The 12,446-nt window shown below is 47.8% G+C and overlaps 1 protein-coding gene across 2 annotated transcripts in view; it reads right to left on the reverse strand.

Annotated features, from left to right (window-relative positions):
* The window catches only part of osbp2a (oxysterol binding protein 2a), a 69,993-nt gene that overhangs the window by 40,570 nt on the left and 16,977 nt on the right, over positions 1 to 12,446 (reverse strand). Inside the window, exons 3-7 of one of the 2 annotated variants that reach the window (XM_079804180.1) lie at positions 8,743 to 8,993; positions 8,497 to 8,665; positions 7,986 to 8,109; positions 7,419 to 7,485; positions 16 to 144 (exon numbers count right to left, since the gene is read on the reverse strand). In XM_079804180.1, coding sequence (XP_079660306.1) covers positions 16 to 144; positions 7,419 to 7,485; positions 7,986 to 8,109; positions 8,497 to 8,665; positions 8,743 to 8,993 — 740 coding nt within the window. The remainder of the gene's footprint in view (positions 1 to 15; positions 145 to 7,418; positions 7,486 to 7,985; positions 8,110 to 8,496; positions 8,666 to 8,742; positions 8,994 to 12,446) is intronic. The other variant, XM_079804181.1, reaches the window with a different exon arrangement.

Genomic DNA, 12,446 nt, shown 5'->3' on the forward strand with positions numbered 1-12,446 from the left:
TGAGACTCCTCTTACAGGCATGGGGATCTTGGAGAGCTCCTTGCCAATGCAGTTCTTCATGATGCTCCACAGGTTAAGAGAGTAGTTGGGCTTATCTGGGATGCGACAGCGTCTGCCCCTGCGCAAGTAGCTACCAGAACTGTCCTGTGAAAACAGAGAAAACACTTTAGTGAACAAACACAAGGGACAGTTCACCCAAAAATTAAAATTGTCATCATTTACATCATCGTTTTTGTCATCTTTAGAACACAAATGAAGACATTTTTTAATGAAATCTGAGAGATTTCTGTTCCTCCATTGAAAGTATATTCACCCATTTTGATGCTTTAAAACGTTCATTAAGAGATCATTCTGATCCTTCAGAAATAATTCTAATATGCTGAGATTTGATACTCAAAAACATTTATTTTTATTATCAATAATAAAACCTGACGTACGGATCCATTACCATTATACTGATACACGTGCGTTTTCTTTCTCAACTGTTTAAGCGAATACTCGCAAAGACTAGCATTTTTACATTATTTTGTGTGTATTTGGCTGTTTAAGTGCAATAAGAAGCGAAAAATATGTTAATTTAGTACTGAAAGGCGGCTTTATGTGTGTGCACTCAGGGTGTGAGGAAAAAATTATGTAAAATTAAGTAAAATTATGCGCAATACGCGCAATGCCACACCGAAATTCAAGCCCTGTAACACCAACAATATTCATCCGGAGCAAATGAAACGTTTCGGTTACTAACGTAACCTCGGTTCCCTAAGATGAGGGAACGAGTATTGCGTTTTGCTAAAACGCTATGGGGGAATTCCTTTCCTCGAGATATTGAAGCAAATTTTTATCCAAAAATACCTTCTATACGCAGTGCAGCTGCACAACTCTCAGCAGGAAGCAGCTGCGTGCTGATTGGCTGTGCCGCTGCAACTGCAGCAACCTATAGCGAGACCGTGGGGCGGGACGGACCAATCAGGTCCTTCCAAACTCCCGCCACAAGGGGCAACATAATTTGCATAGCCTAGGGTATATAAGACCCACTCTCGCAAGGTTAGTCAGGTTAATCGACTGAAGCGACTCCTGAGCAAGTGAGCAAGCACGGCAAGCAAAACGCAATACTCGTTCCCTCATCTTAGGGAACCGAGGTTACGTTAGTAACCGAAACGTTCCCTTACGAGAGTACTCTCGTATTGCGTTTTGCTAAAACGCTATGGGGGACCAATGCAAAACGCCGTGCTTGCTTAACGGCTCTAAAGCCGACGACACCAAACCCAGGCCAACCTAGGTGGGCCCGTAGTATGATATCAATAATTCAGAATGGGCCAGACCTGAGTCGGGCCCTCATGAGAATGAACACGATATTCGTGCAATAAAGTATAGACCAGACATAATCGGGTCAGGAATAATGAGTGGCCAGACACTTCGGGCCGTATAAGGAATATGCTTATGACTTATACAATATTCAACCCAGGCCGGACTTATCGAGCCTTAAGGGGTTAATCTGTTCATACAGCAAAAAGCCCAGCTTGTAAAGCCGGAACATCTAAATTATAGAATCTGATAAAAGTGGACGGGGAGGCCCAGCCTGCCGCCGCACAGATATCATTCAGAGAAATGCCAGTAGACCAAGCCCACGAAGAGGCCATGCCTCTAGTAGAATGGGCTTTAATGCCTAAAGGGCAGCCGAGATCTTTAGACTCATAGGCCAGTGAGATAGCATCCACTATCCACCGTGACAGGGTCTGCTTTGTAACCGCGCACCCTCGGGTGCGTCCGCCAAAGCATACAAAGAGCTGTTCAGTTTGCCTGTAAGCAGCGGAACGCTCTATGTATATTCTCAGCGCTCTGACAGGACAGAGCAAATTAGCATCTATTTCATCTGACTGTGATGAAAGTGCCGAAAGTGAAATAACCTGTGCTCTGAACGGAGTTGAAAGCACTTTAGGTACATATCCATGTCTTGGTTTGAGGACGACTTTGGAGTCGTTTGGCCCAAATTCCAGACACGAGGCGCTCACAGAGAGCGCGTGCAGATCACCCACTCGCTTAACTGATGCAATCGCTAGCAGAAAAACGGTCTTTAGTGACAGGAGCTTTAAGCTCACAGAATGCAGAGGCTCAAATGCAGAGCTCTTCATGGCATCCAGGACCGTGGACAGGTCCCATATAGGGACTGAAGGGGGGCGAGGTGGGTGAAGCCTTCTAGCCCCTTTAAGGAAGCGAAGAATGAGATCGCTCTTTCCTAGTGACAGTCCGTTCACTTTAATGTGATACGCTGCTATAGCAGCCACATAAACTTTGAGCGTGGAGGGGGAACGACCCGCGTCCAGAAGCTCTTGTAAAAATGTAAGCACCTCTGACACTGCACAATCATGTGGGGTCAGACTTCGCGCTTTACACCAGTCTGAAAAGACTGACCATTTGCCTGAATAGAGCCGCCTAGTTGTGGGGGCTCTAGCTTCAGTAATAGTGTTCATTATGCTTTCAGAAAGGTTCTCATGTACCCGTTGATGGGCCAAACATGAAGCGCCCATAGATCGGGACGGGGATGCCAGATCTGCCGTTCCGCCTGCATGAGGAGATCTCTCCTCAGCGGGATCGGCCACGGAGCTGCATCTGACATCTGACTCAGCAGTGAGAACCAAGGTTGATTTCTCCAAAGCGGGGCTATTAAAAGCACAGCGCATTTGCTCTCCCTGATCCTCTCTATGACCTGAGGTAACATTGAGATTGGGGGAAACGCATAAAGAGGAAGGTTGGGCCATTCGTGGGCCAACGCATCCTCGTGCTTGGAGAAATATATTCGGCATTGAGCATTGTCTTTTGAGGCGAAAAGATCCACTTTTGCCTCTCCAAACTTGCCCCAAATTATCTGAATTATATTTGGGTGAAGAGACCACTCTGCCGGGGACACTTTGCCCCTGGACAGCATGTCCGGACCCAAATTCAGAATGCCTGGCACGTGAGTCGCTCTCAGCGAGCTCAGATTGTGCTCTGCCCATATTAGGGCTTCTTCCGCCATTGAGTGCAGATCAATAGATCTCAGACCGCCTTGGCGATTTATATAGGCTACCACCGACCTGCTGTCCGTTCGGATCAGGACATGGTGGTATTTTATGTACGGAAGGAAAGCTCTTAGCGATATCGTGACCGCTTTCATCTCTAGACAGTTTATATGAAGGCTCTTCTCCGAGTCTGACCAGAGACCGGAGATCGGCCTGCCCTCGTGAAGGGCTCCCCAACCTAGGTTGGATGCATCTGTCGAGATAACTTTCCATTTCGTAACAGTGCCCAAACTCACGCCCGTCTTGTACCAGACGGGATTTTTCCAAGGAGCCAGAGCTAACACACAGCTGTGGTCTACCTTGATTTGCAATCGGCCCGAAAGCCATGCGTGAGCTGGAACGCGGCGATTCAGCCAGTGCTGTAGGGGGCGCATGCGCAACAGACCCAGTCTGAGAACTGGCGCCGCCGAGGCCATGAAACCCAACATCCTCTGAAAGTGTTTGAGAGGAATGTGTGCACCGGACCTGAGGGAAACCGCTCGGTTCCGAACAGAGAGCGCGCGCTGTGACGTCAGCCGCGCGCTCATCTGCATTGAGTCCAATACTGTTCCCAGAAACGAAACTTTCTGTGTGGGAGACAATAAACTCTTTGCCACGTTGATTCTGAGTCCCAAGCATTGTAAATGGTTGAGAAGCCAAGATCTGTGGTTTAATAACTGTATCTCTGACTGAGCTATTATGAGCCAGTCGTCGAGATAGTTGAGAATTCTCATTCCCCGAAGCCTCAGCGGGGTTAGCGCCGCTTCCATGCACTTTGTAAACGTGCGAGGGGCTAGAGATAGACCAAAAGGTAGCACCTTGTATTGGTATGCTTTCCCCTCGAAGGCGAATCTCAAGAATGGCCTGTGATGGGGGGCTATTTGTATGTGAAAATAGGCATCCTCTAGATCCACAGTGAAAAACCAATCTCCCGGGCGAATGTGCGCGAGGATTTGTTTCATTCTCAACATTCTGAACGGGCGCTTCATAAGGGCTTTGTTCAGATGTCTGAGATCTAGGATGGGTCTTAGACCACCGTCCTTTTTTGGTACAAGGAAGTAACGGCTGTAAAAACCTGACTCGCTCTGTGAGGGGTGTACGGCTTCTACCGCTCCCTTTATTAACAGTTTTGATATCTCGGTTCGAAGCACGTGACTTTTGTCGCTTCTCACCGTTGTCTCTTCCACGGCGCGAAAGCGCGGTGGTCTGCGAGCAAACTGTAGCGAGTAACCTCGTTCTATTATGTTCAACACCCATTTCGAAATGCCGGGAATGGCCCGCCAGGCCTCGGCCTTCGAAGCCAGGGGCTGAATTAATCTGTGGGGCGAGTCGCTGAGTAACAGGGACTCGGTGGCCCGATAACCTTGCGCTAAGCTGGCGCTTATGAGGGAATTGTTTCCCGCCGCCTGAGTGCAGGGGGCCGGGGGACATAGAGGATTGGTGCTTGTGTACAGGCGAGCGCGCTTGAGTGCGGGCTCGTTGACTGTGAGAATAATGTTTCCAGCCACCTGAGTGCAGGGGGCTGGGGAACATGGGGGAGTGCTTGAGTGTAGGGGTACATGCTTTAATGCTGGCACACTGCCTACAGAGAAAAAGCTCTTTTTGTGACTCATATGGGTCGCCGTGAAAACGGCGTTTGTGTACGGGCGAGCGCGCTTGCTTGCGGGCTCGTTGGCTGTGAATGTGGCGTTCCCAGCCGCCTTGAAGGGAGCTGGGGAACGTTTTGGAAGAGAGCGAGGCGGTGCACCGGCCGAAGCGGGCACTATCCGCCTTCTCTTCATACCTCTGGCTAGGACGGCTTCGGAGGCTCAGGTTTCGACACATTGCTGGGTCGTGGACCTCGACGCTCCGGCGGTCTGCTGCGGCTCGTAGAGCGGGAACGCTGACCGGGCTTGGAAGCCGCGTGAGGCTGGCGAGCTGAAGGCGGCGCCTTGGCGGGCTGGGCTGGTCCAGCCTTAGCTTGACGGCTAGCGGAGGAGCTGGAACGCTTGGGCAGGAAATGTCGCATTGCCTGCGAAGTTTTCTGTGCCTCAGTGAAGCGCTCTGTGAACCCAACCACGGCGGAACCAAACAATCCTGAAGGCGAAATGGGCGCGTCCTTCATCTCCGTTAAGTTAAGCCATAAATGGCGCTCCAACACCGTCAGGCTGGCCATGCATCTGCCGATCGCCTGAGCATTGGCCTTGGTGGCGCGCAGGGCCAAGTCAGTGGCGCCGCGCAGATCCTTCAGAGCCTCGTTATCAGGAACAGACTCGTCCAGGGAACGGAGGAGTTTGGCCTGGAAGACTTGAAGAACCGCCATGGAGTGTAGCGCTGACGCCGCCTGGCCGGCGGAGGCGAATGCTCGACCGGCGAGGCTGGACGTAGTGCGGCAGGCCTTGGAAGGGTGCACGGTCTTTGACTGCCATCCTCTGGCGGAGGGCGGGCAAAGGTGTGCAGCGACAGCCTCCTCGAGGGGAGGAAGGGCTTGATATCCTTTTTTCTGAGCGCCATCGACTACCGAGAGCGCTGGAGAAAAAGAGGATCTGGCGCGAGATGAAAATGGCGCCTTCCACGATTTTGTTAGCTCCTCGTGGACTTCTGGGAAGAAGGGAGCGGGTCTTTGAGCGGTAGGTTGACGGCGGTTCTCGAAATACCACTCATCCAGTCGGCTTCTCGTGGGCTCCTCGGGCTGAGACCAGTCAATGCCGAGGTCGTCCACGGCCTTGGTGAGCAAGCGCATAAGCTCAGCGTCGACTGAGGTTATGACGCCGCTAGCCGTCCGCGTCGAAGTGGCGTGCTCCGAGGCGGCGTCCGACCACCCGCTCCCGGATGCAGCAAGGGAAAGGCTGTCATCCTCTTCCTCCTCCGGTCCGCCGAACGAAACAGCAGCAGCCGCCATGCGAGGGGAGCTGTGCTGCTCGTCGGCGAACAACACGGGCGATGGCGAGGCACGCGGGGACATGCCCGGCGTGTGCTCGTCAGAGCGCTCCGGTGGCCTCTGGTCGCGACGTTTTTTCTTCCGTGGCTCTAGAGGCTGGGAGCACGGGACGGGATCCGAGTCGAAGCTGGCGAGCCGAGCCCGAAGGGTCTGCAGCGCCAGCTCGTCGCACTCAGGGCAGCCGCCCTGGTTGAGTGCAGCCTGCGTGTGGTCTCGTCCTAGACATGACACGCAGATGATGTGCCGATCCTCGTCCGCGATGAAACCTCTGCACGAGGCGCAGGAACGAGACATTTGCATCAACGTCTCGGCTCTTTTTGAATGTTTTAGAAAAACAGAAGGTATAAAGGATATGGTGCCGGATGGCGCAGCTGGAAGGCAGGCTGAAGGCGGAGAATCCGACGTCCTCAGGCTGCGTGTTCCGCTGGGTGCGTGTCGACGGCAGGCTTCGATCCGGAGCTCAACGATTGCAAGTCGCTGAAGAAGAATTAATCTGACTAACCTTGCGAGAGTGGGTCTTATATACCCTAGGCTATGCAAATTATGTTGCCCCTTGTGGCGGGAGTTTGGAAGGACCTGATTGGTCCGTCCCGCCCCACGGTCTCGCTATAGGTTGCTGCAGTTGCAGCGGCACAGCCAATCAGCACGCAGCTGCTTCCTGCTGAGAGTTGTGCAGCTGCACTGCGTATAGAAGGTATTTTTGGATAAAAATTTGCTTCAATATCTCGAGGAAAGGAATTCCCCCATAGCGTTTTAGCAAAACGCAATACGAGAGTACTCTCGTAAGGGAACGAGTGAGTGAGGGGAGGCGGGTTTGTGTGTCATCTTGCTGTCAGAGAGATGACAGACCGAGACTGCACAGCTGGTATCGTGTATCTATTGTCCAGAAAATTAGTATTGGAAGCATTTCAGATATTTCAGTATCAATATGTACTGAAAAAGCAATCTTTTTGACAAAAATATATACATTTTAACCCGCCAAAGTGGCTAGTAGGAGAGACTGCATTACACACCACTGCTGAAATCCACCCGCATTTGGTGGGTGTTAATGTCAAGCCCTGATTATTATATTCAATATAATCTTATGTACTGTCCCACTTTGATGCTTCAAAACGTTCATAAAGAGATTGTAAAAAAATAAATCCATATGAATTGAGCAGTTTAGTCCAAATGTTCTGAAGAGACACAATCGCTTTATATGATGAACAGATTGAATTTAGGCTTTTATTCTTTATGAAGTTTTTAAAGTGTCGAAGTGGTAGTTATGTAGACTGAAAAAACCTCTCAGATTTCATTAAAAATATCTTAATTTGTTTTTCGAGTTGAAGACGAACAAAAGTCTTATGGGTTTGGAATGACATGAGGGTGATTTTTGAGTGAACTATCCCTTTAATTAAGATGTTTAACATTATTTGCCATGTGTGGTTTAGTTTGGATATATTACAACTAAACAAAAAACTCACATTGTCATCCTGGCTCCAATTACTGGATAAACTTCCACTGGTCAGGCTCTGGTTTCTACTCAAGTGTCTGAGAGACACACACAGAGAAACACATGAAACATCATCTGCCACTTTATTGTAAATATATACTGTACTGGAGGAAGATCATTTCTATATTCAGGCAAAGAGTAGATAAACACATAAATGCTGAAAAACTATTTGTTTCACAATATCCACAATTATTGCAAATAGCATCCACTTATTTTGGCAGAGAACTGCCAATTTATACAGGTAAAGACCAACTAACTGACATGAATAACCTATAAAATGTTATAATAATAGTGCACAAATTATCAATGTAAAAGATAAAACAATTGTGTAGATTGTGAAGATTAGCTTAAGTGAGCTAGTAAAACCTGGGCACCTTGACTCCCAGAAATTGCAAACAGCCAGCCAATAAAATCTGATTTTGTTATTTTACCAAGCTCGTCCTTTTATATGCATCAGATGGTCAGTGATTGGACTGTGGGTGTGCCGTCTGGTTCAGTGAGTAAAAGCCATCAACTATTATGTGATCTATATATGAACCTGTGCTGTGAGTGATCGTCTGCTGGCACTGTGATGAAGGCTGGAGAATCTTCCATGGCATCAAAGAACTCTATGTCTTCATTCTCTTCACTGGATTCCCCCTCCGGTGTTCGTTCTGCCCCTTCTGAAGAGCAACACATGGAAAATCTCATTTAGTGCTAGGTCAGCATTATTAAAATTTTTATTTTATTTTACGTAATGCAGTTTTATAAAAAAAGATTTATTAACAATACCATTCAAAAGTTTGGGGTCAATAAGGTTTTTAATGTTTTGGAAAGAAGTTTCTTGTGTTTACCAAGACTGCAGTTATTTGATCAAAAATACAGTAAAAAAATTTTAATATTGTGAAATATTATTACAATTTAAAATAACTGTTTTCTATTCTATTTGTACTTTTTGGAGCCTGACGGCCTCAATTTACTACAATTCACACTCATTGTAGAGAAAAAAGCAGCTTGGACATTCTGCAAAACAACTCTTTTTGAGTTTAATGGAAGAAAAAAAGTCTCACTATTGTGTGTACTGGGCGCTTCCCTCCAGGCTCTCTCCAGATTGTTATGCTGTTTGGCTAGCTGTTCGATAGTCTCCTCCAGGTGGTGGCGCTGTTCCCTTTCATACTGAAGCGCACGCTGCCACCGCCGGCTGTGTGTATCCGCTAGATCCACAAAGTCCTGGCAGGCCTAATAAAAAGACCAATCATTTAGATTCGTCATTCAATTAATTTTGTTTAATATGCTGTGTCAATTGTGAGACTCACATTTATCATAGCATTGGAAGTGATGCGGAAGAGAGTGGCTCGCTCGTTAACGGTCTTCAGCTTATCGCAACCTTCGTTGGGTGTGCGCAGGTCCTCCAGTTCACTGAGGGAGCGCTGGAGGGCGGCACCGTGCTTCCCTATGAGCTCATTGCAGGTGTTGAGGTCTTCAAGCTTGCTGGCCAGAGTCTTGAGCGCCCCCTGGATCAGAGCACGGTCCGGCTGGGCTAGTGGACCCTCGTCACCAGAGTCATCTGCAGAAAAGAGATAAATGGAATGATAGATGGTAAATTAATGAGAAGATATAATAAGTGAAGTAATGCTTAGCCTTATTTTCATTTGCGTCAATCTTGAATTTACAATTTTCAGACAAATGTCCATTGGCAGCATTTAACATGCTTTCGATTAACCACTGTGATTAACACAATATTCAAAGGCTCTCTATAATATTAACAGAACTATAACTGTAATATACGGTATATTAATTTATTGAGAAACTTTGTAGTGTCTATATTGGTACATTACTTAACCACAATTCATTTTGTGATTCCAGACATTTTAAGAACTGTACACTTTTTTTTTTTCAATGAGAAGGGATCGAGACTCTGCGTCCCACGAATTCAATGTGTGAATTCACGGCAATGCCAATGATGTCACATGGAGCGTCCAAGTGTACATAAGGATGCCTGCATTACACGTCATCAGATTTGAATTATTTGAAGGAAGACGCTCAGGCAAGTGACGCATGGCAACACACCACAGCGTACGTTCCTTTCTCTGGGAACGAGGGGTTACATACGTTACCCTAAGACGCTCCCTTTTGAGGGAACTCCACACTGCATCAGTTACTGAAACTATTGGGACATTAATACCCGCTACGCTATGCTGACCAATGCCTGCCTGTGCACTGTGAAGGTCACCAAGCACAATCTTGTCAGGCTTAAGCACTGAAGGACTCGATGGGCCTCGACCCAGTGTAAATGCATTAGTAACCAATTAGGTGCATCCTGTGACACCACAACCTTACTTCCTAGAAAGCTCTGTGTTATAGGCACTAGACAAAACCCAGAAGCCTCCATGCTCAACTGTTTCTGATTTTGGATTCCTGCATTAGACCAGTCCAAGCCACAGCCACAGGACAGCCCAGAGCCCCTAAGAGCAGAACTATAAGGGGAGACTATAGACATAGCCTCAACTAAGTCCTCATCTAAGCTCAGTTCTCAGCTAAGAACTACATCTAACAGCTGAACCACACAATAAAATAAGTACTCAAAGCAACTCTACAAATCCCAAACCTAAATGCAAGCCTAAGGGCGCAGTGTAACAATGGGAGCTGGAGAACAACAGGGAATGGGTCGCTAACCACGACACACCATTCCGACCTGTTCAAAGCCCCGTTCCGACATTTGAGTAGCCTGGGGATGGGGATCATTCAACAAGGAACATAATCCTGCTTCGATACCCAAATATAACAAATTCAAGAGGATGACAAGTGAGAAAATGGAAGATCCCATACTTAATGTCAGCGGTCAAACTCTACTCATGCCTAGCCCCTGCCAAAGAGCTCAGCCCTTCTTCAACTCCCAGTCAATGAACTGGGGAGGTCAACAAATTATCTGTCGAGCTCAACCATACAGATATCCTCAAGGAGCATAACATTGTATTAATACGCAATCTGATAGATTACGGAGAGCAACAGGTGAGTGATTGGGCCACTTTTGAGGCTTAGTTCACTTCAGCCCTCATCTGTCAAGCACTAAACAATGAGCATACTACAATTTAAGACACCTGTAGTGACAAAGTCCACTACATTCTAAACATCTGCCCATTCCTCATGAACTTTAGGAATTGTGTCAACATAATGACTATGTTTACACAAACACGTTACAGTTATATACGCTGGGGGGACTGATGGAAGTGTTATAAAAAAAAAACACCAGCTTTTAATCAATCAAGCCTCTTCTTTCTATGCTGGAGCTATGCTGGAGAGACGGAGGGCACCCGATAAACGCAAAGGGGTCGCATCATCTCACCATGACCAACACCTTCAGCAAGACCTTACATCAGAGGATCATTGTGGCGGGCAGCGAGGCCGAGGGACCGTGAGGGCGGGACGAGGCGGCGCTCATCAGGGAGGATGAGCGCCAGCTGCGCGCCGCAGCGATCTCGGCCCTTGCGGAGGAGTGAGGGACTATAAAGGAGGAGCGGCAGTGTGTCTGGGAACCGGACCAGAATTTTTTTTTTCTTTCTCTCTTTTCTCCTCTCTCCACTCTCTCGTCCCTGTCGCTCCTCAGGTTCCTCGCTCCGTTCTCTCACCTCGCTGTTCTTACCCCCAGGTCCCGCGGCCGCCGTGATCGGCCCCCCCGGGGAGGGGGGGGGGGAGTAGAGCGCAGACTCGGGAGTACCCCCCGGCCTGCGAAGGGCGTTGGGGGTATGTGGCGGGCAGCGAGGCCGAGGGACCGTGAGGGCGGGACGAGGCGGCGCTCATCAGGGAGGATGAGCGCCAGCTGCGCGCCGCAGCGATCTCGGCCCTTGCGGAGGAGTGAGGGACTATAAAGGAGGAGCGACAACAGTGAGGGACGAGAGAGGACCAGGCCTGGATTTTATGTTGAGTTTTATTTATGTTTTGTTATGTGTTGCTGCAGTCGACCGTGAGGGGCTGCAGCTTTTTATTTTCATTGTGTTTGTTTGTATGTAGGCGGCAGTCGACCGTGAGGGGCTGTCGCCGCCATTTTATTTTGATTAAAAGTTTGTTTAATGTTCGCCGGTTCCCGCCTCCTTCTTCCCGTACAAACGAGATTTACTACAATCATGTTGAACAGCAGCATTACTCTGGACCAGATCAGAATCGGCTCATCTCACTGCAATTTAACACTTACTTAACATTAGTCCATAATCTGGACCTACGAAGAGCTTGCTGATTATCTCACCACGACTTCACGCTCTTAACATTAGTCCATACTCTATGCCTAAGCCTCTGCGACAGCAGGATGTAAGCATTACACAGAGTTCTACTATAGAAGCGAGCAGACATAAACTGTATCCACTCTAATCTCCAAGCCTAGAAAGCTGGACAGGGTGACAGAACTGTATGGAGCTCTATATGCCTCTTTAACTCTTCCATAGGAAACCTCCCACATGTCCATGAAGCAGGGCTCAACATAAAAAAAAATTTTGGGGCCCCTGGGGCCAGTAGATCAGAGTTTTGCTGGCCCCTTCTATATTTTTATTGGCCCTGAAAGAAATATAAGGAAAACTTTTCCATTAAGCTGTATGTATTGTATACATTAGGATTAATCAATAGCCTACAGCAAGTGGAATACATGAATTAAGAGCTAGAGAGCCCCTGGAGACATGCAAAAATAACCAAATTGTCATTGTAACTGAATTTTTTATTGCCTGACCAGTAATGTTAGCACTGTGTTTGCCTATATAATGTGTATCTTTGTTAATTGTTTATCATATATATATAAAACAAAAGATAAACAATTAACAAAGATACACATTATATAAGATATTTTTGGCTTCATTTAGCCGTAGTCACGTGACATAGGTGTTTTGAATCACGCTTCGGATCGTTCGACTCGAAACATCTGCGCTTCGGATCACGCAAAGTTTCGGAACTACAGTTTTGCGTCAGCCATCCCTGACGTGCACATGAAACCGAAAGTATAATTTACTCGTCTCATCTCGGTCTGTTTCGGAGC

Source organism: Gobio gobio (assembly GCF_949357685.1).
Source record: "Gobio gobio genome assembly, chromosome: 22".
NCBI classification, from domain to species: domain Eukaryota; kingdom Metazoa; phylum Chordata; class Actinopteri; order Cypriniformes; family Gobionidae; genus Gobio; species Gobio gobio.